Source organism: Pseudophryne corroboree, chromosome 1, assembly GCF_028390025.1.
Source record: "Pseudophryne corroboree isolate aPseCor3 chromosome 1, aPseCor3.hap2, whole genome shotgun sequence".
Taxonomy (NCBI): domain Eukaryota; kingdom Metazoa; phylum Chordata; class Amphibia; order Anura; family Myobatrachidae; genus Pseudophryne; species Pseudophryne corroboree.
This window is the reverse complement of record NC_086444.1, coordinates 143,089,845-143,116,231: the sequence shown is the minus strand read 5'-3', so window position 1 is coordinate 143,116,231 and position 26,387 is coordinate 143,089,845. Positions and strand designations below refer to the sequence as shown.

At 43.8% G+C, this 26,387-nt stretch overlaps 1 protein-coding gene across 4 annotated transcripts in view; it reads left to right on the top strand.

Moving 5' to 3' along the window:
* Positions 1 to 26,387, top strand: part of PIK3R1 (phosphoinositide-3-kinase regulatory subunit 1) — a 70,198-nt gene that overhangs the window by 16,854 nt on the left and 26,957 nt on the right. The window contains exon 1 of one of the 4 annotated variants that reach the window (XM_063963392.1): positions 21,792 to 21,831. The exons of 2 other annotated variants lie outside the window; for them this stretch is intronic. In XM_063963392.1, the coding sequence (XP_063819462.1) occupies positions 21,807 to 21,831 (25 nt within the window). In that variant the 5' untranslated portion in view covers positions 21,792 to 21,806. Of the gene's footprint in view, positions 1 to 21,791; positions 21,832 to 25,274; positions 25,540 to 26,387 lie in introns of those variants that run through there. One more of the 4 variants, XM_063963382.1, reaches the window with a different exon arrangement.

Genomic DNA, 26,387 nt, shown 5'->3' with positions numbered 1-26,387 from the left:
GAGTCGCGATGGCGGAAGCCACCAGGATTCTTCGCTGGGCGGAAAATCACGTAAGCGCTCTGTCAGCTGTCTTCATTCCGGGTGTGGACAACTGGGAAGCAGACTTCCTCAGCAGACACGATCTCCATCCAGGAGAGTGGGGACTTTATCAAGAAGTCTTTGCAGAGATAACGGGTCTCTGGGGAGTTCCTCAAATAGACATGATGGCGTCACGCCTCAACAAGAAGCTTTGGAGGTATTGTGCCAGGACCCTCAGGCAATAGCAGTAGACGCTCTGGTAACGCCATGGGTGTTCCAGTCGGTCTATGTGTTTCCTCCGCTTCCTCTCATCACAAAAGTGTTGAGGATCATAAGACGAAAAAGAGTACAGACAATACTCATTGTTCCAGACTGGCCTCGAAGGGCCTGGTACTCAGATCTTCAGGAGATGCTCACAGAAGATCCTTGGCCTCTTCTTCTAAGAGAGGACTTGTTACACCAAGGGACCTGTCTGTTCCAAGACTTACCGCGGTTACGTTTGACGGCATGGCGGTTGAATGCCGGATCCTAGCGGAGAAGGGTATTCCGGAGGAGGTCATACCTACTCTAATAAAAGCTAGGAAGGAGGTGACGTCAAAACATTATCACCGTATCTGGCGGAAATATGTCTCTTGGTGTGAAACCAAGAATGCTCCTACGGAAGATTTCCATCTGGGTCGTTTTCTCCACTTCCTACAGACAGGAGTGGATATGGGCCTAAAGTTAGGCTCTGTTAAAGTACAGATTTCGGCTTTGTCAATATTCTTTCAGAAGGAATTGGCTTTTCTTCCAGAAGTCCAGACTTTTGTAAAAGGAGTACTGCACATCCAGCCTCCTTTTGTGCCCCCAGTGGCACCATGGGACCTGAACGTGGTGTTGCAGTTCCTTAAATGACACTGGTTTGAACCACGGTGGAGTTAAAATTTCTCACCTGGAAGGTAGTCATGTTAGCCTTGGCATCTGCGAGGCGTGTGTCAGAATTGGCGGCCTTGTCTTACAAGAGCCCTTACTTGATTTTTCATGTGGATAGAGCGGAATTGAGGACTCGTCCTCAATTTTTATCCAAGGTGGTGTCTTCATTTCATATGAACCAACCTATAGTGGTGCCTGTGGCTACGAGCGACTTGGAGGATTCCATGTCCCTGGATGTAGTCAGGGCCTTTAAAATGTATGTAGCCAGGACGGCTAGAATTAGGAAAACTGATGCATTGTTTGTCCTGTATGCTGCCAACAAGATTGGCGCGCCCGCTTCGAAGCAGACTATTGCTCGCTGGATCTGTAACACGATTCAGCAGGCTTATGTTATGGCTGGATTGCCGTTACCGCATTCAGTAAAGGCCCTTTCCACTAGGAAGGTGGGCTCTTCTTGGGCGGCTGCCCGGGGGCGTCTCGGCATTACAGCTTTGCCGAGCAGTAACTTGGTCGGGGTCAAACACTTTTGCTAAATTTTACAAGTTTGATACCCTGGCTGATGAGGACCTAGCATTTGCTCAGTCGGTACTGCAGAGTCATCCGCGCACTTCCGCCCGATTGGGAGCTTTGGTATAAACCCCATGGTCCTTACGGAGTCCCCATCATCCTCTAGGACATAAGAGAAAATAAGGTTTTAAACCTACCGGTAAATTTTTTTTCTCCTAGTCCGTAGAGGATGCTGGGCGCCCGTCCCAGTGCGGAAAATCTGCAAGACTTGTATATAGTTATTGCTTACATAAGGGTTATGTTACAGTTAGAATTGGTCTTGGACCGATACCGTTGTTTGTTCATACTGTTAACTGGTTAGGTGTATTCCAGGTTATATGGTATGATTGGTGTGGGCTGGTATGAATCTTGCCCTTAGATTAACAAAATCCTTTCCTCGTATTGTCCATCTCCTCTGGGCACACTTCTCTAACTGAGGTCTGGAGGAGGGGCATAGAGGGAGGAGCCAGTGCACACCATACTAGAAAGTTCTTTTAGGTGCCCATGTCTCCTGCGGAGCCCGTCTATACCCCATGGTCCTTACGGAGTCCCCAGCATCCTCTACGGATTAGGAGAAAAATATTTACCGGTAGTTTTAAAATCTTATTTTTCCATTCCTTGGCATTAATACCTCTTCCATTAAAGTCTGTCATTTTGATTTCTGTAAATGATGCTGCTTTTCCAGCGTTTTACAGTACTTGATGAGCATTATCCTGTCATAGACTAGCTAGCGACTTGGTTGCCAGACCAGTAAGTCATGTAACTTCTTAGAACATTGGAAACTGTCTGGCATTGTCAAAAGCTTGTTATTTTCCTTGATTTCAACACAGTATCCATAGGGAGCTATTCAAATGATTTGTTCTTTTTGCACCCATCAGATCAATTAAGTTGTATACAAAGAATTCCCTTAGACACCTACAAATTGCGCACGAAATCACAGGGCAGCCAACAGGTACTCACAATTTCCCAAAGGTACCTCTCCACAATACCTTAAATAAATGTGCAGATTTAGAAAAAAGTGGAAAGAGATATTCCCTAAGGCGCCCACCACCACTAATAGCACGCAGTGATAATAAGTAAATATATTACGTTCCTCCTTCTGTAGATAGAAGTCTGTCTTCAAATATTATTCCCGAGCACACAGGTTCATATGCAAGAGAAAACGGCATACATGTATAGTACAGTAAAAATTTGATTTAATGCTGCATTAACAGTACCGACACACAAATTAACATCCAAATACATAAAAATTCTCTTCAGTCCCTCTATACATATGAAGCCAGAATAATTACCAAAAGGTTTGAGAACTGGTATCAACAGCTCTCAAGACAGCAAGTTGTTTACAGTCACCCGTCTCTCCGGAAAAGACCACTGGAAACCAATGCTAGTAATCACTTCAGCTATCCATGTAAATGGAGTGCAGGAGCTTTTTGTAGTCCAAATTCCGTCCCTTCTGAACCGACGCGTTTCCACCCGCGATGCTGCGGGTCTTTTTCAAGGCGAAGTCACCTTGAAAAAGACCCGCAGCATCGCGGGTGGAAACGCGTCGGTTTAGAAGGGACGGAATTTGGACTACAAAAAGCTCCTGCACTCCATTTACATGGATAGCTGAAGTGATTACTAGCATTGGTTTCCAGTGGTCTTTTCCGGAGAGACGGGTGACTGTAAACAACTTGCTGTCTTGAGAGCTGTTGATACCAGTTCTCAAACCTTTTGGTAATTATTCTGGCTTCATATGTATAGAGGGACTGAAGAGAATTTTTATGTATTTGGATGTTAATTTGTGTGTCGGTACTGTTAATGCAGCATTAAATCAAATTTTTACTGTACTATACATGTATACCGTTTTCTCTTGCATATGAACCTGTGCTCGGGAATAATATTTGAAGACAGACTTCTATCTACAGAATGAGTAACGTAATATATTTATTTATCATCACTGCGTGCTATTAGTGGTGGTGGGTGCCTTAGGGAATATCTATTTCCACTTTTTTCTAGATCAATTAAGTTGTTGCTCTCATCGGGGTCGATTCAATTCACTGACAGTTGAATAGCGCCGGGAATTGTCTCCTGTCACTATTCAATTCAGCTTAAGTTAAGTCCGGGAGAACGGGCCTTCGCCGACTTAACAGGTTGAATTGTCGGGAGAACGGGCATTCTCTGACTTAACTCCCCGCCGCGATACTGATTTCCGACAGAATCATTCTCGCGCCGGCCACGCAGCAGCACTTTTGTCGGATTTCTTCTCTCATCCCCCCCGGGTGAGAGAAGAATTCCCGACAATTGAATGACACTTGGCGCTGTATTGAATAGCGCCGGGAGCTAACTCCCGGCGCTATTCAACTGTCTGTGAATTGAATCGACCCCATCAAATTCACATTACTTTTTAATCATCCAAATAGACTGGGTTTAGCGGGTAATCCCTTCTCAAGTCCTGGTTAGGATGTCCAAACTGTGTCTATACACGGACCTTTCGCACATTTCTTCTTACCGCCTCAGAGGCAGTGAAAAGTAACGTCTCTCACGCGGCTTATGGGCGCCTAAATGGAACAACAATTGAATTGCTCCGTTTTGCTCCCCCTAGTGGTAGCCACAGTGGAACACAATTGAATTGCCCCCAAAGAGGGCTAATCAACTTTCAGCTATTGCCAACATCATTCCTACAAAATGCGACTTAAGTGTGATAATGAGCGCTCCCGTAGAATGTCATGATATTGTACCGAGCATTCATGCTGGTGAATTCTTGTCAGAAAGTGTGTATGTCTACATGTCAGTTCGCTTATATTATCTTTTGGGCTGACATTGTTTAAAACAAAATCACCAGATTTAAGCACACATGCAAATTATTAATACACACGTGTGCAAGTAGTTCGAGTCACACCATGTACATAGGATCTCTGCTGGATGCTATAGCATTGTGTTGCAATTCCTTCTACCGTCCTGGGGTTAAGCTACAGGCTGCTCTGTAATCGGATACTAGAGGGAGCCTGTCTGAGCTGGTACTGTCCTGATCCAGACAGTCAGGAAATGGATAGTTGAATTTGCTGGGAGAATAATGCAAGATGACTTCAACATGGCCACTTTTTTTTTTTTTTTAAGCACAAACACTTGGCAGTGAAACCGTTCTGTTTCTGGCTATCTGTGTTACTGCACTAAATGTTCTCCTGTTTCGCAGACAGCTGGAATTGGGTCTGCACATTTCTGGCTGCACTGACAAGATAATATGGAATTTAAGCTGGGATGTATTGGTTCATTGTTTTTTTCCATGCAAAAGCAAATTCATGTGGAATTGTTTTTTATATGCATAAAGGGTAATAATATAATTGCATTGATTATACAGGATTGCCCTGCACGTCACATAACAAAACAGTGATAAAAAAAAAAAGGCAGATATTTAATCGGCTGACATTCAGAATTATTTCTTGGTTTAATTATGAATGTTATAGTAAACCAAACTCTTAACTTTAAGTTAATAAATGAGCATTTATGCAATACAGTGTTTTGAAAGTATTGAGTATCTAGCACCACATAGACGGCCTTTGGTTAGCCGCTAGGTTCCATCGGAACCTCACAGCTTGAACATGAAACAGTAGCAGGACAGAAAACTGCCCATACTGTTCCCTCCAGTATGGCATAAGTTATAATTCTATTACTTTTTTTTTTTTTTGTGTTTTTCCAATCGCATTACTGCTACTTTTAGTTTATTTTTTCTTTTATATTGACCTTCCCTTTAAACCAAAACACATGTGATTCAGGTGGTCAAGGAATCAAATGCATATGGTTATCTGGTGTTAGCAGGGGTCCATTGAGTAAAGCTATGAAACCTTCAGAGAAAAAATCTGAGTCATTTCTCTCTGTGGATTGCTGAAGATGTTCATAGGAGGTGATTCCGTTTTGAGTGTATAATCTTTCCCGTCTAAATGGGTCTGTTTAGACACCCAAACAATTGTCACAATTTAGTTGCCTGTCGCACCCAAACAGACAGGGTTTAGCTGCATAAAACTGCTAAATCCATCTAAAGTCCTGCTTTGGACGCCCAAAGGGCAGAGTTTGACCCATATGGCGTCTAAACTCCTTGTAAGGGTGCCCAAACCTGAGTTTCAGTACATTTCTGCTCACCACCTCAAGAGGCCATGAGCAGAACTGTCCCCCAGCGCTCTTCCCCCGAATTAAGCTACTGGGTTATATTCAATTGTTGTATTGCGCCTGATTTTACGTCTAAAGTGACTGTGATCGCAAAGCAATATTCAGTTGATCTTTTAACGACCTAATCACGTAGTTAAAGTGCAGTTTGGGTTTTGTTGGGATTTATTTAAAAAAAAAAAAAGTATACCCTTTTTACCAGTACACACAAAGGAAAACTTCAATCAAATGCAGAAATGTAAACGTATGTCCATCTTAATTCTAAACAGTCATGAGTTGTTACTCCTTTTTCTAGATTTCTTTTGATTATGAAAGCATGTGAGAACTTGTATATTACCTTGTCTATTACAGATTTTATTAAATTATTTTATGGCTCATTTTGAAAATACAGTAGTCTATTTCATCGCACACTTGCCAGCCACTTAATACCCTTCCCCCACAGTAGACATTTAACCGCTGGTGAATTCCAAAACCAGATGTCTACAGGGGGAAAAAAAAAAGGACTTGTGTTCTTCTCTGTGGAGAGACCTGATTTACAGCTCCCATTTGTAAAGTCATCAAGAGCCAGTACTGAGAATGCTATTGCCAGATATCTCTGTGTGCACGCCACATTGTACTGCCCCCTCCTCCTCCCTTTTTTTTTTTTTTCTTTTTCATTTCTTAAAAAGCAACTTTGAAATGGAGCATTGGTCATCCTTTTTTTTTTTTTTTTTTTTTTTCCCCTTAGCTTGTATTTTTCTACCTATTGGCTACTTTTTTTTTTTTTTGTTTAATGATCCTAGCAACCTTAGCTGTGATCTACTTGGACGACTGGCCTCAACTCTTCAGTCAAAAATATCCCAACCGTAAAGCTGCCTCACTAGCAGAGGAACCAAAAGTGATTGTGACGTTAATTGCCCACTCGCGTCAGGTGTCCCATACCCTCCATCTGGTTCACATTTTATATTTACAATCTGTAGAGGTTTTGATCCTGACCTCTCTTCTTTACTCTACACCCTGTGTCAATCCATAAAAATGTCATCTTCGGCAGGGATGAAACAAATCCTTTATAGCTTTTAAGGGAACCGTGACTTCTAAATGCAGGCATGGGATTGGAGAAAAAAAAAAAGGGGTGGTTCCGGCAAGTGTGATTGTGTTTAATTCACTTACTGTGGGCTCCGGCAAAGCGAACAGCAAAATTGTGGGGTCATTTTGATCAAATCTGCTACAGTTCTAGAAGTAGCCATATGCAGAACACACATTACAGTTTGTGCAATTGAATCGGCACGAAAGTATTTTGAAAATAAAGTATTGGACTTGCCAACTTGTGGGGTTGGCGGTCCAAAAGTTGATTATAAAGTGCCATAGACCTTGCATCTTGCTTCTCACATGGAGGTATATATCATTTTGGTAAATGTTTAAACATCTTATCACTGTTTAGCCTTCCCCTAACTGACTTTGATATTTCCGAATTTACTTCTCATCTTGGGAATTGGAGGGCCGAAGATCATGGAGCCTAATGAGGGCAAGGTGTATAGGATGCTAGTTAAACAGTTTGGATCTTTCATGCAGGGTTATTAACCTCCTGATAATGTAACCCTGTTAAGCGGCTAACCTTTGACATGCCTGGTAGTGAAGGAAGAGTAGCGCTGGTGACTGCAGGTCTGCCATAAACAGATTATATGTGAGGAGACGGAGGGAGTGTTGAGGCAGTAAAACATGGTCAGGTATAGTCCCTGCTCTTTACTGCTGCATAACCATCTCTGCTGCACGTGCTACTTCTAAGAACGCAGTCCTCTTGTCTTTCTTATGCCAGAGCCTGTCCAGGGCAAGGGTGAAGATCCAATTCCACCTACAATAGGACTGCTTAGCCCTTTTGGTACTAATTGCAAGTTAGGGTCTTTCTGCAAAACTGGTCAAGTAATAAAGGTTGCAGGATGTGGTCTTCTCAGCAACTCCTTGGTGTCATGACTAAGGAAATCACTACACGTGTGTGTGCGTCGGGATTGTGACCACCGGGATCCCGCCTAGCGGTATTCTAACCGCTTCCTGTGTGTATAGCATCTTTGTGTACTGCAGCAGTATTTAAAGTTGTCTGAAACGCTATCGGTTTTACCGGATCTGCCTGTGTTACTCCTTATGGGCAATGCTGTTTTATTCATTTTGAAGATTTTTTGCTATACCAACCACAACTGTTAAATTTTTTTAAAACGTGGTGTTTACATGGTAATAACTTGTCTTCTGTTGGTTATATTCTGCATTGTCAACATTTTACCTTCTGCTATTGACCTAATAAAATATATATATATATATATATATATAATATAAACCTTGCACCTTTATATACTTTATTCCATATCTTCAATCCATGCAAATATGTTGACAAAGGTAAATATATTAAGATGCTTTGTTATGTAACATTACAATTTATCAAGCTACAGCTTTTTGGTATTCAAGCCAAAACTCTCTTCTCTGGTAGCAAATGGATATAGGGGGATATTTATCAAAACTTTGAAAGAGATAAAGGGGGTAAGTTGCTCATGGCAACCAATCAGCTTCTGTACCTTATCTAGCAGAGCTTGTTCAAAGGATCTCTACACTATTATTTTTTTATTTTATTTTTTTTTAATGTGTGTACCTCACCTGTAAGGTGTCGAAACACACATTCTTACAGGTTGTGGAAAATAATAGAGCCTGAGAGAGATTGGGGTCGATTCAATTCACTGACCGTTTAATAGCAAACTCCCGGCGCTATTCAATACAGCGACAAGTGACCCTCAATTGTCGGGAATTCTTCTCTCACCCCCGGAGGACGAGAGAAGAAACCCGACAAAAGTGCTGCCGCGAGGCTGATTCTGTCGGGAATCGGCATCGCGCCGGGGAGTTAAGTCGGAGAATGCCCGTTCTCTCGACAATTCAACCTGTTAAGTCGGCGAGAACGGGCCTTTGCAGATTTAACTGGAGCTGAATTGAATAGTGCCGGGAGCAAACTCCCGGCGCTATTCAACTGTCAGTGAATTGAATTGACCCCATTGTATATCTTGTATTCCATCTGACGTGTTAAAATTGGTGGACGCCTGAGTAAAATATAATACACTTTTGCTACTAGGATCTCCTTGGAAGTAGGTGAAACTTCCTCTTTGTATTTTTGCTGGGCTGACTTCTGGTTCTTATTGCGCACCCTACTGCCACCCATTTCTTCTGAATTGTAGAGCTTGTAAAATGACAGACAGCAGTTAATTGGTCGATGGGCAACTTCTCGACTTTATCTCCTACCAAGATTTGATAAATCTCCCCCCTTCCTAACAAACTATTTAAAGGGGCATATTGATAGTGTTTTATTAAAAAAAAAAAAAAAAAACATAGATATGCGAACAATGTAATTGTCTGGTTGCACTTATGTGTAGCGTTGGTGACTTTGAAAGCCTAGATAAATCTATTTTGTTTCTTCTGTGGGCTGTGAATAGCTTTGTCAGCTAAGCCCAGTTACCCTACGAAGCCTCTGCTATTTAAAGTTATGGAAAATGGATAATAGAGGGAGCTCGTCCATCACCAGCTGATGCAAGATAAACTTTTAGACGTCTGAAAGATGTGCCGGATGACACTTGATCGCTGAAGCTGATGGCAATCCTGAAAATGTCCAGATTTTCTGCATGAGCAAGATGCTTTGATACAATTGCATTTTTGAAGTAAATGTTTATAGATTCGGCTGCAAAAGTCACAACATGCTCCGAGCACTTTAATTCAAGGTCACTTGCTATTTCACCTACTCTGCTAGTTGTTATGGCTGGGCAGTGAATACAAAAATGGTTTTACTTCTGATTGGTCATGTCATGTCAGCTCCCGACGCTATTCAATTCAGCTCCAGTTAAGTCGGCGATGGCCCGTTCTCGACGACTAAAGAGGTTGAATTGTCGGGAGAACGGGCATTCTCTGACTTAACTCCCCGAAGCGAGGCTGATTCCCGACAGAATCAGCCTCGCGGAAGCACTTTTGTCGGGTTTCTTCTCTCATCCCCTGGGGATGAGAAGAATTCCCGACAATTGAGGGTCACTCGTTGCTGTATTGAATAGCGCCGGGAGCAAACTCCCGGCGCTATTCAACTGTCAGTGAATTGAATCGACCCCATTGACTAGTTCCCGGCATGACAGCCTGATGTTTTAAAGGGGCAATCATTTAAAAGGCAACACCCACCTGGTTTTGTCTTTTTAAATGATAGCTCTTTTATGTTGAGGGCAAACTCGCCAGGATCTCGCTGATGCCTGCATCGCCCAGGCCATTATTTGCTCCCCCCCCCATAGCTTTTTGGTGAGGCTTCTGTCAGTGTTTAGTGTGATTTGTCTGTAAAATATGCAAAATGCAGACGTCACAAACCTCTGTGTCTTGCGGCCAGTCACACGAGGGGCAGCTAAACGCACATAGTGTGAACTATAGAAATGCTACAATTCTGTATGCGATAGCCGTTTTTTTCTCTTTTTCGCTAAACTTCACTTGCTGAAACCAGTTTATTGGGCTCAGAAATATGGTTTACAGCCAAGACATGAGAACAAAGGCAGTGTGTAAAGACTCTAAAGCTAGCCTGTTGGCTCTGCAGCCTCCCTGTACCTCAGCCAGGCTGCAAGGCACTGCAAAGAGGGAGTGTAAATAGGAGAACCAATGAGAACCTGATGTTTGAGGCTTTTGATTAGTCCCACCAAAACTGTTCGCTTTAGGCGTAATGGCGTTTTTAGCGTAGGAGACTGAAGAGCAAAATTATGCAGCAGAGCAGGTTTATTACAATGACTTCTTGCTGGTTTTGGAAATGCTCTCTTGGTGTTAACAACTATTTGACTGCATATTGGCTGATGCATAGCTGGGAGCATAGAGTAGCTAGAAAAGGAGAAACTTCATTCCTGAACAAACCATTTTGCAATGCAAGGCGTAAAAATACATTTATTTTGCATGCGGGGTAAATACTGTCTGCTTTTGCATGTAGCCCACAAATATTGTGCAGCTTTATTTTTACACTGCAATTTAGAGCGGAGTTAGGCATTGCCCCTCCCTACTCTAAGGGCATGATTCAATTCGATGAAAGTTTAGTAGCGCCGGGAATTAGCTCCGTCATCGAATTGAATCGTGCCCTAAATTGTCAATCCTATTCCCCACAAAGACTTTGTGGAAGTGTGACGCTACGGTACTGCTGACTTGCAGCTTTTTCTTTGCAGCACTATAGGACTGACCCCCAAATCTCTCCACATTTTACATTTGCCTCATGTAGTGCAACATAGTTGCAATTTCTCTAACGTCCTAGTGGATGCTGGGAACTCCGTAAGGACCATGGGGAATAGCGGGCTCCGAAGGAGGCTGGGCACTCTAGAAAGATTTATGACTACCTGGTGTGCACTGGCTCCTCCCACTATGACCCTCCTCCAAGCCTCAGTTAGATTTCGTGCCCGGCCGAGGTTGGATGCACACTAGGGGCTCTCCTGAGCCCTTAGAAAGAAAGTATAGATTTAGGTTTTTTATTTTCAGTGAGACCTGCTGGCAACAGGCTCACTGCAGCGAGGGACTAAGGGGAGAAGAAGCGAACTCTCCTGCTTGCAGCTGGATTGGGCTTCTTAGGCTACTGGACACCATTAGCTCCAGAGGGATCGACCGCAGGCCCAGTCCTTGGTGTTCGGTCCCGGAGCCGCGCCGCCGTCCCCCTTACAGAGCCAGAAGCAAGAAGAGGTCCGGAAAAATGGCGGCAGAAGACATCAGTCTTCACCAAGGTAGCGCACAGCACTGCAGCTGTGCACCATTGCTCCTCATGCACACTTCACACTCCGGTCACTGAGGGTGCAGGGCGCTGGGGGGGGGGCGCCCTGAGCAGCAATAAAAACACCTTGGCTGGCAAAAATACCACAATATATAGCCCCAGAGGCTATATATGTGGTAAATACCCCTGCCAGAATCCAGGAAAAAGCAGGAGAATAGGCCGCGGAAAAGGGGCGGAGCTATCTCCCTCAGACACACTGGCGCCATTTCTCCTTCACAGATCCGCTGGAAGGAAGCTCCCTGGCTCTCCCCTGCAGTCTACACTTCAGAACAGGGTAAAAACAGAGAGGGGGGGCACTAAATTTAGGCGCTACATATATATATATATATATATATATATATATATATATATATATATATATATATATATATATATATATATATATATATATATATATATATAATTATAAAAGCAGCTATAGGGGACATAACTCAGTTAGTCCCTGCATTATATAGCGCTCTGGTGTGTGCTGGCATACTCTCACTCTGTCCCCCCAAAGGGCTTTTGTGGGTCCTGTCCTCATTCGGAGCATTCCTTGTGTGTGGGCGGTGTGTCGGTACGGCTGTGTCGACATGTTTGATGAGGATAATGATGTGGAGGCGGAGCAGATGCCTTTAGAAGGGATGTCACCCCCTGCGGGGCAGACACCTGAGTGGATGGGCTTATTGAAAGTAATGAGTGCACGTATAGACTCCTTATATAAGAAAATTGACGACATGCCTAATGTGGGACAGCCGACTTCTCAGCTCGTGCCTGCCCAGGCGTCGCATGGGTCGTCAGGGGCTCTAAAACGCCCGCTACCACAAGCAGACCCAGATGTTGACACTGATACTGACACCAGTGTCGACGACGATGAGTCTAACCTAATGCCTACTAAGGCCATTCACTGCATGATTGAGGCAATGAAAGAGGTGTTACACATTTCTGATATAAGTACAGGTATTACTAAAAAGGGTATTATGTTTGGAGAGAAAAAACTACCTGTAGTTTTTCCCCCATCAGATGAATTAAATGAAGTGTGTGAAGAAGCGTGGGCTTTCCCTGATAAAAAATTGGTAATTCCTAAGAAGGTACTAATGGCGTTCCCTTTCCCGCCATAGGATAGGTCACGTTGGGAAACACCCCCTAGAGTGGATAAAGCGCTCACACGTTTGTCTAAAAAGGTGGCACTACCGTCTCCGGATACGGCCGTCCTCAAGGAACCTGCTGATAGAAAGCAGGAGGCGATCCTGAAGTCTGTGTATACACACACAGGCATTATACTTAGGCCAGCTATTGCGTCAGCTTGGATGTGCAGTGCTGCCGCTGCGTGGTCAGATAAACTGTCAGAAAATATTGACACATTAGACAGAGACACGATCCTGTTAACCATAGACCATATAAAAGACTCAGTCTTATATATGAGAGATGCACAAAGGGAAATCTGCCGACTGGCATCTAAAGTAAGTGCATTGTCCATTTCTGCTAGGAGAGGCTTATGGACTCGCCAGTGGACAGGAGATGCAGATTCAAAAAAGCACATGGAAGTGTTACCATATAAGGGTGAGGAATTATTTGGGGATGGTCTCTCGGACCTAGTTTCCACAGCAACGTCTGGGAAGTCAGCATTTTTACCCCATGTACCCTCACAGCCTAAGAAGGCGCCGTTTTATCAGGTTCAGTCCTTTCGGACCCAGAAAAACAGGCGTGGAAAAGGCAGGTCCTTTCTGTCCAGAGGCAGAGGTAGGGGAAAAAGGCTGCAACAAACTGCAGGTTCACAGGAGCAAAAGTCCTCCCCCGCTTCTTCTTCCAAGTCCGCCGCATGACGGTGGGGCTCCCCAGGCGGAGCCAGGTATGGTGGGGGGCCGCCTCAAGAATTTCAGCGATCAGTGGGCTCGCTCACAGGTGGATCCCTGGATCCTTCAAATAGTATCTCAGGGGTACAAACTGGAATTCGAGGCGTCTCCACCCCACCGGTTCCTAAAATCTGCCTTGCCGATTGCTCCCTCAGACAGGGAGGCGGTGCTAGCGGCAATTCACAAGCTGTATTCTCAGCAGGTGATAATCAAAGTACCCCTACTTCAACAAGGCCGGGGTTACTATTCCACACTATTTGTGGTACCGAAACCGGACGGTTCGGTGAGACCCATTTTAAATTTGAAATCCTTGAACACATACATAAAAAAATTCAAGTTCAAGATGGAATCGCTCAGGGCGGTTATTGCGAGCCTGGACGAGGGGGATTACATGGTATCCCTGGACATCAAGGATGCTTACTTGCATGTCCCCATTTACCATCCTCACCAGGAGTACCTCAGATTTGTGGTACAGGATTGCCATTACCAATTCCAGACGCTGCCGTTTGGACTGTCCACGGCACCGAGGGTATTTACCAAGGTTATGGCGGAAATGATGATACTCCTTCGAAAAAAGGGAGTTTTAATTATCCCGTACTTGGACGATCTCCTAATAAAAGCGAGGTCCAAGGAACAGTTGTTGGTGGGAGTAGCACTATCTCAGGAGGTGCTGCACCAGCACGGCTGGATTCTGAATATCCCAAAGTCACAGCTGGTTCCGACAACACGGCTACTGTTCCTGGGTATGATTCTGGATACAGTCCAGAAAAAAGTGTTTCTCCCGGAGGAAAAAGCCAGGGAGTTGTCATCTCTAGTCAGAGACCTCCTGAAACCAAAACAGGTATCAGTGCATCGCTGCACGCGGGTCCTGGGAAAGATGGTGGCTTCTTACGAAGCAATTCCCTTCGGCAGGTTTCATGCCAGAATCTTTCAGTGGGACCTGTTGGACCAGTGGTCCGGATCGCATCTTCAGATGCATCGCTTGATAACCCTGTCTCCAAGAACCAGGGTGTCGTTACTGTGGTGGCTGCAGAGTGCCCATCTTCTAGAGGGCCGCAGGTTCGGCATACAGGACTGGGTCCTGGTGACCACGGATGCCAGCCTTCGAGGCTGGGGGGCAGTCACACAGGGAAGAAACTTCCAAGGACTATGGTCGAGTCAGGAGACTTCCCTTCACATAAATATTCTGGAACGAAGGGCCATCTACAATGCCCTAAGTCAAGCAAAATCCCTGCTCCTACACCAGCCGGTGCTGATCCAGTCAGACAACATCACGGCAGTCGCCCATGTAAATCGACAGGGCGGCACAAGAAGCAGGATGGCGATGGCGGAAGCCACAAGAATTCTCCGATGGGCGGAAAATCATGTACTAGCACTGTCAGCAGTGTTCATTCTGGGAGTGGACACCTGGGAAGCAGACTTCCTCAGCAGACACGACCTCCACCCGGGAGAGTGGGGACTTCATCCAGAAGTCTTCCAGATGCTGGTAAACCGTTGGGAAAAACCACAGGTGGACATGATGGCGTCCCGCCTCAACAAAAAGTTAAAAAGATATTGCGCCAGGTCAAGGGACCCTCAGGCGATAGCTGTGGACGCTCTAGTGACACCGTGGGTGTACCAGTCGGTTTATGTGTTCCCTCCTCTGCCTCTCATACCAAAGGTATTGAGAATAATAAGAAAGCGAGGAGTAAACACCATTCTCGTGGTTTCGGATTGGCCAAGACGAGCGTGGTACCCGGAACTTCAAGAGATGCTCTCAGAGGACCCGTGGCCTCTGCCGCTCAGACAGGACCTGCTACAACAGGGGCCCTGTCTGTTCCAAGACTTACCGCGGCTGCGTTTGACGGTATGGCGGTTGAACACCGGATCCTAAAGGAAAAGGGTATTCCGGAAGAAGTCATTCCTACGCTTATTAAGGCCAGGAAAGATGTTACGGCAAAGCATTATCACCGCATATGGCGGAAATATGTTGCATGGTGCGAGGCCAAAAAGGCCCCAACAGAGGAATTTCAACTAGGTCGATTTCTGCATTTCCTGCAAGCAGGAGTGAATATGGGCCTAAAATTAGGCTCCATTAAAGTACAGATCTCGGCTCTGTCGATTTTCTTTCAAAAAGAACTAGCTTCAGTACCTGAAGTTCAGACATTTGTGAAAGGAGTGCTGCATATTCAGCCCCCATTTGTGCCTCCTGTGGCACCTTGGGATCTCAACGTGATGTTGAGTTTCTTAAAATCACATTGGTTTGAGCCACTAAAAACCGTGGATCTGAAATATCTCACGTGGAAAGTGGTTATGTTATTGGCCCTGGCTTCAGCCAGGCGAGTATCAGAATTGGCGCCTTTATCATGTAAAAGCCCTTATCTGATTTTCCATATGGATAGGGCAGAATTGAGGACTCGTCCCCAGTTTCTCCCTAAGGTGGTGTCAGCGTTTCACCTGAACCAGCCTATTGTGGTGCCTGCGGCTACTAAGGATTTGGAGGACTCCAAGTTGCTAGACGTTGTCAGGGCCCTGAAAATATGTTTCCAGGACGGCTGGAGTCAGAAAATCTGAATCGCTGTTTATCCTGTATGCACCCAACAAGCTGGGTGCTCCTGCTTCTAAGCAGTCTATTGCTCGCTGGATTTGTAGTACAATTCAGCTTGCACATTCTGTGGCAGGCATGCCACAGCCAAAATCTGTAAATGCCCATTCCACAAGGAAGGTGGGCTCATCTTGGGCGGCTGCCCGAGGGGTCTCGGCTTTACAACTTTGCCGAGCAGCTACTTGGTCAGGGGCAAACACATTTGCAAAATTCTACAAATTTGATACCCTGGCTGAGGAGGACCTGGAGTTCTCTCATTCGGTGCTACAGAGTCATCCGCACTCTCCCGCCCGTTTGGGAGCTTTGGTATAATCCCCATGGTCCTTACGGAGTTCCAAGCATCCACTAGGACGTTAGAGAAAATAAGAATTTACTCACCGGTAATTCTATTTCTCGTAGTCCGTAGTGGATGCTGGGCGCCCATCCCAAGTGCGGATTGTCTGCAATACTTGTAAATAGTTATTGTTAACTAAAGGGTTATTGTTGAGCCATCTGTTGAGAGGCTCAGTTGTTTTCATACTGTCAAACTGGATATAGTATCACGAGTTGTACGGTGTGATTGGTGTGGCTGGTAAGAGTTTTACCCGGGATTCTAAATCCTTCCTTATTATGTCTGCTCGTCCGGGCACGGTGTCCTAACTGAGGCTTGGAGGAGGGTCATAGTGGGAGGAGCCAGTGCACACCAGGAAGTCATAAATCTTTCTAGAGTGCCCAGCCTCCTTCGGAGCCCGCTATTCCCCATGGTCCTTACGGAGTTCCCAGCATCCACTACGGACTACGAGAAATAGAATTACCGGTGAGTAAATTCTTATTTTTTTTTTCTTTGCTTAACTTTGAATTAGCCGCTGAATGTGAATTTGTAAGAAACCAGTTGCCCTGTAGACTGTATTTTGTAAGTTTTGTGTTTATTTTCCTTTTACCTCTGTAGAAATGTGACAGTGTGGCTTTAATTGCACTGTGGTTTCAACCTCCTAACCTGAGTGTGCTAGTTAGTCTTTGCTTTTTTTTTCTCCTCATATTTCCTATTTCTTCTTTCTATTGTGTTTTACCAAAATACAACTAAATGTTCCTGTATTCTGCTTTTTAGCTGTTTGCGTTTACTGTCCGTTCTTCTAAACTTTTGCTTCTGTAAATTATCCACGTTTGTTGAAAATCTTTCAGCAAGACTGATGATATCTCAGGATGTTCTCTTATTTCCTGGAGCTGATCCCAGTTGCCTCCATTTGTATTTTCCATGGCGCATTTTAAACCCTCTGTGAACATCAAAGTTACTTAAAATGAAATATTGTAAGTAGTAAACTTTCTTCCTAAATTAATTTCTTTCTTGCAAAATCTAGCCATGCCCCCTAGATTTTGCTGCCTGGCTACCAGATTTTGGAGGGAGGAAGCAGATCCTCTTCAGTCCCAAAAGCCCCAGCGGAGATTTATGGAGGCGTGCTTGTTTTGCGGCGGCCATTTCTTGCACAGAAGTGCATGTGCCGAGTGTCTGTCCCAGCCTGCGCTGACTGCTGTGCCCGTCTGTCCCATCCTGCTCTGTCTGTTGTCTCCAAACTCCAGCTGCATAGAGATCACCAATAAAAGGGTCTATGCGTGGCCAGGGTAGTGATGTGGCCACAGGGGAGGAGGGATTGTTTTGCCTGGGGGATAGCTGCAGTGCAGTGTGGATGCAGAGGGCTGGAATCCCAGGAGTAACCGCTTGGTTGTGTGGCTGTGGGGATTGGTTTACGGGTATTGTCGTCAGTTATCTGGCTCCTGCGCTTTCATCCTGGCTCCTAGATTTTAGAAAAATTTGTCAAGCCCCCAGTTAAAGTTTGCTTGGGCAATAAAATCACCTGGCACCTCTGTTTCGTTATAGAAAACAATTCCCATTTCTTGTGTTCATTTATGGTTCATTAGATGCTTACACTAAAAAGGAATGTGTTGCTAGGAGCCCTAATCATGTTTGACTGCTTATAGAAGTCACCAGATTATAATGAACCCATTGTCTATACAATTGAGGCAACCATTTTGGGCGTTCTGGGAATGCATACTATCAATTTACTCAGAACTAAGCCATCCCTAAGGCATATACAAATGGGTACCCAACAGAGCAATTCAATTGTTGCTCTGTTCGGGTGCCGATTAGTATCAATGCACCCTGAAGCATCTGGTTTAGCTGCGCAAAGCGGGTAAACTCGTCTAAAGCTGTGGTTATGGCGCCAAAACTACTGACTGCACACATTTCTTCTCGCACCTCAAGAGGCTAAGGCTTTGCGCCCCCTGGTGGTACCTGTTGAGGAAAACGATTGAATTGCCCCCTTTGTGCAAGTGATTCCACTAGTTGCTGTGAATATATAGTCTGTGTCCTACTGATAAATGGATTACTCTGTGTTGATTGAGTATTGCACTGTAAATAAACTTGGGCATATGTCCTCGCCATTTCTATTTGGCTCTATGAACGTCTATTCAGTAGTTATTATACATTTCTAAACACCTCTTGACCTGTAAAATGAGGTTGCATCGCTGATTCAGTGTGAGTCGCTACCCTTTGTGTTAGCAAGGTTATCCTAGATTGCAAAATAAGAGCAGGGCAGGGTGTATACCTCTCTCATCCAATTTAACAACTGCCATATAAAATGCTAAGCTTGTAGGATTAACCTTCATGGAAGGGGGTTTAACAAATCAGTCAGCAGAGAGGCAAGAGGACAGTCTGGTATTCCAGCATAAAGCACATTTCAGAATATGCTCTCCTCCCTATGTTTGCTCTCTGCATGGCAGTGTTACTTTTAGTATGTACAATGCTGAGAGACTGTTCCTGTTCTCCCCCCTCCCCAGTGCAGCGATTGTGCAACAGTGTAGCCGAGTTGAAGACGTTCTCATTTGTCAGGTTCGTGCAAGCAAGTACATGTGCATTTCATTATTTAATCGCCCGAGGAGACTGCTGTTTAAGTTGGCAATAGGCTTTTTTTTTTTTTTCTTTTTTTTTTCTCGAAGAAGAAAAGTCTATTGGCAAGATCACAGAACGCCAGAGAATTTACTAAATGTCAGATAAAATGGACTGTTATTCTAGAAGGAGGAAAGGGGCAATATTCAGTGGGGTGGGTGAGGGCGGACTGTAAAATTCACAGGGAAAACTAGAGTCAAAATGTGGTTTCAATTTGTTGTTCTGGGCCGGAGATGATAGTGTTCCAGTAGTATAGTATGTGCAGAGTTTATTTCCAGATTCAGTGATGGTGGAAAATCAAGCGGTCACCATTAGTTTTCTTGGCAATCTCTTAATGGCTAATGTGATTTTACCTTCTTTTGGTGTGAGTAAGCTTGGAATCCAATACTTTGCATGCTTTAGAGTGAAATGTAGAAGCACACCACTGTTTTATTACACTGCAGGATAATCACTGGCCCACCCCCTCCTCATGGGTGCAGTTTACATAACTCTTTTCTATCTTTTTTTTTGTGTAAATGTTTCTGACACATGTGCAGTATTGTATGTGGCAGCAGGCACAGGAGATACAGACGGTTGTGTAAACCCTTATCTCCAGCAGGCAGGCCTATATGTGAAGTGACAGTTTGCCCTCACAATTGGTTTTTGACTAATAAAAGACATTAGAAAAAACATGAACTTGTTCTGCCCTGGGCATTCTGCAAGACCTGAATCTAGCAATGGTATGTCAGATTATAGTAATGCTGGCAGTGGTATGTAATATCTTACTTTGCAGGAGTACCTTTATTGTATATTATATTGCAGCATGCACAAGTATAGCCTGAGGTTGGTCATTTAATGCAATTTGTTGGGGGGTGGGTGGGGGTTCCTTTTTGAGCTGTAATAAACTTGATAGCAAGGACTTTCATTACTCCAGTTTAACTTGCAGCACTTTCCTGAGACTGTAATGGAAGTTACTCTAATAATCCTAGATTTTATTTGCACCTGTAACACAGTGGGGTCGATTCTATTCGGCAACTTAAGAATAGCGCCGGGAATTAGCTCCCGACGCAATTCAATTCAGCTCCAGTTAAGTCGGCGATGTCCCGTTCTCGCCGACTAAACAGGTAGTTTTGTCGGGAGAACGGGCATTCTCCGACTTAACTACCCGCGGCGATGCTGATTCCTGACAGAATCAGCCTCGCGCCGGCCGCGAGGCAGCACTTTTGTCGGGTTTCTTCTCTCATCCCCCGGGGATGAGAGAAGAATTCCCGACAATTGCGGGTCACTAGCAGCTGAATTGAATAGCGTCGGGAGCGAATTCCCGGCGCTATTCTTTAGTTGCCGAATAGAATCGACCCCAGTGACGTAAACCATTGGGGTGGTCTTCTGTTTGCCGTGGCCGGGCTCCCGACGACCAGCATACCGGAGCCGGAATCCCAACCGCCGGCATACCGACATCTTTTCTCCCTCTTGGGGGTCCACGACCCCACTGGAGGGAGAATAGATAGCGGGGCGCGCCATTGTGCCCGCAAGGGGCTCATTTGCACTCGCCCAGCTGTCGGTATGCCGGCTGTTGGGATTCCGGCGCCGGTATGCTTGTCACCGGGAGCCCGTCCGTCGGCATACCCTACTACACCCAAACCATTGGCATAGCAAGACAAAGCAATGTTTATTGTAATCTACGCTTATTTTGACTAACACGTACCGCCATGTGTCTTCCTTTTTCATATACATACACTGTCTACCCCATTTGGTTGTAACCTTTGTGACAAATTATTAGTTTTGTACAGTTTACTAATTATTACCAGTTATTTATATAGTGTCCGCATAATACGCAGGGCATTACAGAGAATATCAGTCATTCACATTAGGTTGATACTGGAATATATTTATATAAATAATAAAAACACCAGTAGTATAAAGATTTCAGAGGTTTCTGTGTATGTGCTTTGAATGAATGTGTAGCATAGATAAGCAAACGTATCAAGATTTTGTGGCATTTCAGAGGAATTTATTCACATTTAATTGTTGTCCATTCACCAAACCATTTACTGGTGAGCTTGAGTGATCCAGGCATTTATTCTAGCGTGGGTGATTGCTCTCTGGAGCGAGTGCTCAGTGGCCATTTACCACCCAGTTAGCTGCGATGTAGAGAGGTCAGCCTACCAGAGGGGAAACCAAAGAAGTGAGAGGCACCCATCCAGATGGTTGAACCGGCCTTTGTGTTAAGTTATTCATAGCAGAGACATAAATCTGGTTTGGTTGACATGGCGGTAACCTTGACTTCTACTGCCAGTGGGGATATGTGCTTGCCATCTGTAACAGGTGGGTCAGAAATAAACAGAATGCAGTATCCTATGTCCCTAACTAATGCTTTGCCTACAGAAACTGCATGTTGCCCTCTGTCCGGAAGATGCTGGTGCATATAGGTGCTCCAGGACTCGTTCTTTCCATGCACTTGGCTGTGCTGCCCTGTGACCTACCGTTTGTCACCCTGCTCTTCTACAGCCAGTGGGATGAGTAGTGGTAGCCATGCGTAGAGGCATAGTATGACCAAATGTAGCTCAAACAGTGAGACGTTGGCAATGCCAAAATAGGTAACAGGTGCAGCGGTTTCACCGTTGCTTTTACCAATCCTAAAAGAGCCTTGTAATTTTAGGTCCATGTGTATTAGGAGGACCTTCTTGCTGAAATCCTTGCAAGCTATCACTTAATGAGAGTGCTATTTATCACCAGCCCCTCTTGTGTCTGTGTGTACTATACTAGTGTACCCTATAGTTGCAGTCTATACGCTATATACCGTATGATGCATATAGATGTCTTTTATAGCGAGTGTGTGTGTATATATAGACATCTACCAGGGTTGCTATGAAAAGTCTAGAGGATACAAAACAATGATGCGCAATATAAAAATACATTGGCTTGAAAGCCTGACTTGACCTGTCAGCGTTTGTTTGCCAGCCAGTTATATTTATTGGGCTCTACCCTGTGCTCAGGTCACCTTCTCCTGCCCATGACTACAGTACCGTGTTACAGTTTCGGCATTTCAGAGAGCAGATCTGTCATCGCCTATAGGAGCATAAGACTGACATGCACACAACCAAATTATTAGCAGGTAAAGGATCATTCCAAAATATTTCCACTCTGCACGTGTGAGGCATATATGAAATAAATACATATTTGTAACCCCACCCTTTCAGTGCACCCATCAGTTTGTTCACCAGTAACTAGTGACTGTGGTGGTGATTCAGTTTTAATTCTGGGAACTTGGCTTCTATCGGTTTATTTGTTTTACACGACCAGCCCAGAGGCTGCACTTGTGTATTTCTGCTCACTCGGGAGGTTGCAAGCAGAAAAGTAGGGTTCCGGGGCTGGTCGGGACTGCAGTGGCACAGGAGAAGCTGCTTAACGTGGCTACATTTTAGCATTCCGGTGCAAGAAAGCACCCATCACAGGAATTGAATAGCTCTCTGGCTAAATTCCTGGCCAACAATCGAATTGCTCTCTTTGTGCCCAAGGGAAGTTCATCCTCCATAGGCAGGTAATGGGCTCATTATACAAAATTGCTGCCTTTTCTATATATGTGTGCAGGTTACCAACTTAATGGTGTCCCTGAAAACGTCAGAAATTCAGTGGCCTTTTTTGGATTAGTAATGTTAATAGGAATTTTGTACTTTCACGTTGTAGTATGGGTAAAAGACTGATTTGTTGGAGTTAGAGGTACATTTTATTTGCGTGTTCATAGTTTACATAATCAGTGTCTCCAATTGGGTTTACTTGAAGTTAATTGTGAGTATTGGTTATGTATAGGCAAGAAATATGTACTGCAAATGAAAATATTGCTATGTGTTTAGTAATATATGGTTTAATTTTTTTTTTATTAATTTTTGTTATTCTGGAATCATCCGTTCGGCAAATCTTATCCTATTGAAATTGTAGGCTGTCGTCATCATCAGCCTTTTGTTTGTATAGTGCCGCCTTATACCGTTGTGATTATAAACCATTTGACAGAACATTGGGTATATTAAAAAAAGATTTTATTATATTTATGTGGCTGTTCCACACATATATATATATATATATATATATATATATATATATATATATATATAATATATTTATTTTTAAACCTAAATGTACATTATTGATTTATCCATTGGTAATGGAAACTTCTAATGTCAAATGTATGTAAAATTAGAATATTTAAAAGTTGACAAGCTCTGCAATATTTAACTTGATATTGCACATTTGCAATTTGACCCAACACATGTAGTACTCAGCCTGGTTGTGCTGCTCTACAGCGTGGCTGCAGACAGGGCAATTCAGTTCTTTGGAGGGGCTGCAGACCAGGGGATTCCGTTTTTCGCAGTGTGCCACCGCAATGCTGGCAGCGTTTATCTGCCAGTTAAGGTAGTGCCGACATTGCAAGTTCCCCTCAAACCTGTATGGGGTACAAAGAAAAACTTGCAGTGCTGGCACATGGTGTCAATGTTGGGGAATTGAATTCCCCCAATGACTCTACTGTAAATGGTGTAAAAAAAAAAAATTACTTGAGATGTCAGTCTAGTCTAGTGCTCTCTTAAGTAGATACTGAAGTTATACAACACATTCTTAAAAAGCAATGAGCATACAGGAGAGGGAGATGCAGACTTTGCCTTGGCATTCTTTTATTTGTATGTATTAAATGGCTCTTCATCTAAAGTGCTGTGAGCTTTTTAATGCATAAGAGGCATGTAGGGGGCAGCAGAACTCAATCTAGCTTTAATTCCCCAGGGCTTACTTCCAGAGAGTGGCTCTGCTTTGATTGGAGCCAACAAAAGCCATCTGTTCTCTTATTTATAGCTCCTATTTCTAAGAAGCATACTCTATAGCAAATAAAAAGTAGATGAGTGGTCATAATTCATACTTTTACTAAGGCCTGACCTGTCAGGACATGATGTACAACACCTCACAGACTATTCACCTGCACTGGCTCTTTTAGGCTGGGTACTAATTAGGAAATCTGTACTGGTCAGACTTTTTAGCATTTAAAGGTGAAAGAAGATAAGTGCTCAGCAATGGAGAGAAGTAAAACTACTACTGTCACTACAACATGCCTGTGTTTTGAGGCTTTCATAGGGTGCGGATTCATCTAGGGGTGATGTTCGACTGCACACATTTGTCCTTTGTGGTAGCAGGAACAGTGCTCGTTTTGCCCATCTCTGTGTAGGATGTAGCTGGATGCAATGTGCCTCTTTTCGGGATTACTTCATTGTGGCCAAACGGCTAGTTAAATTGCCACCATAGTGTATGAAAGGGGTGGTAGGCATCCTGCTCTGTGGCTATTCTGGTTCACACACAAAAAAAAAAAAGAATGCAGGTGCACTCTAAACGTTACTAATCATTACTAACCCGATGTCACCTGGACGCAGCAGATAGGCCCTTGCTTTTGGCCAAAATGATGCAAAAAACCACATCTTTACCTGATGTTGAAGCACGGTAGCACCTCTCATTGCTCCCCCTCTCCCATATAGCTAGTCTGGTTCACCCAAACATGATGTTGAATGTGTTAAAGTTTCACAACCCAGTGTTGAGTTTGCAAAATATGGCTTTTTGACCGCTAAGATTCTGTAATTTATTTTGAGTGGCTTAGTACATCTCATATCAGACACTCCATGAAGGCTCTAAGATTAATGCACCTATTGGATGGAAAGCTTGCATGCTCAGGGCTATCTTTATCTCCTGGTTTATATAATTTATATTCATCCAAAGTGAGCGACAAATTAGCCTAAGAGGGGTTTGTGAGAATTAATTTTTCTCTGTATGTACCGCTTCTTCCTTTTCTTTTCTTTTTAATGTTTGTGTGCAGATGATTGTACCTTTGTTCATAGGGGTCAATCCAATTAGCTGTGAAGGATGCGAATTGCGTTTGCCATGGCACTTCAACGTCAACATCATCTCGCACCTTTCGTGGCCTGATTTCAACCAGAACTCGCACTAAACTGTTTTTGTGTGAGTACAGCCGGCCGTAAAGTGCGACATTTGCTGCACTAACTCGCGAGTGCGAGACATTGGCACGGAATTGGATTGACCCCCATAAATCACTTTTTATTTTTTATTTTTTTTTGTTTCCTGCTTTACCTAGAAGTCTTCAGCCCCCTGCGTAAGGATCATGCACATACACATTTATTCTTTGAATTCTATTCATGAGTTGATGTTCAGTAATTTGGCTCAGTTATGTGTGTCTGGAACAAATATAGAAGCTTTAACTTTCCACGTTACTGTGCCAGGTATTAGTTTTATAATATCTTTCTGCTGCGAACCTCTTCAAAAGGTGCAGCTGTGAGCTGGTTTCATCTTGCACTCTGCAGCAATGTTGGCAAGGCTTTCAATGTAAGGTATGCTGCCTGCCTCGGGGGTCTCTGTTCGGGCCAGTCTCTTTTACCAGGAGACAAGAGCCAGGGGATTGGATGGGCATCTTGAGATATGAAGCCGGCTGATTTGCTGCCGCTGTATGGAAGTAAAAATAGACTTAGTGGAAAATGCTGTTTGGATGACATGTCATCATCAGCCTTTTTGTACTACCTGCAGGAGGTCCTACAGTTCACACTTGTCCATCTACCGAGTAAGGAGCTTCTAACGGTGCTCGGGCAGTGGGTCTATTTCCCTTCTGCTGAAAAACCCATCTGAGATCGGAAAATGATTGCACTTAGCGAAAAACTGATTGAGGACTGTAGCAAAGGGATTAACAAAGTTGCAAAGTTTCTAAAGGTGGGGTTTGGTGTCCCCAAGCTTCAGTCCGTCTTCCAGAACAGCTCCAAGCAAGCCAGAATTTTGGTAGCAGGTATAAAAGGCATTGACTGCTTAGCTTTGATTTCAGGCTTGTCCTCCAGTACAGGGCTCCCCTGTGTTGCTTATGGGAGAGCTCCCCGAGTCCTGCTTCATGTTTAAGGAATCTGCAGAATGGCTTAAAAAAAAAAAAAAAAAAAAAAAAAGATGGTGTGTTTTACTTGCTTCCTGTTCCTGCTCTGTGGACATATTCATGCCATGGACCGCTGCATTTTAATGTCCTCCTTTTCCTCTCCCCCTCCCTGATCTTTGAAACTTCATTCAGCCTTTGACTAGCCAAAATGTATATATATATATATATATATATATATATATATATATATATATATATATATATATATATATATATATATATATATATATATATATAATATATTTTTTTTTTTATTTTTTTTTTTTGCTCCCCCCCCACCTTTCCCACACCCCACAACTCAGCGATTATCATTTCCTGTCTGCTTTCCTAAAATGAAAAGGCGCTATTCACATTCCCTTTCCAGAGTCCTGCATTAGCATTTACAGCTAAGAATGAAGCAGAGAGGTTATTTTAACAGCTTGCATTCCTTTCAGTGGGCTTTGTAAATGGGCTGTTTCATGGAAACTCCCATGTTATTCATGAAGGGAAACGTGAAGTTATTCTTTTTTTCCTTGATTTTACAGACTCTGCATGTATATTGTACTTTATGTCCCAGCGTCTGATCCTTGGTATGTGTGTGAGGGTAACAGTGATATTTTGCTTTGTGCCTTTTCTCTGGGCTTAAAAATCTTTCAGGAATTTATTTGCCCTCATCTTTCATTGGTCATATAATTGCATTTAGTTGACATCCCCATCATTTTATGTAGTAG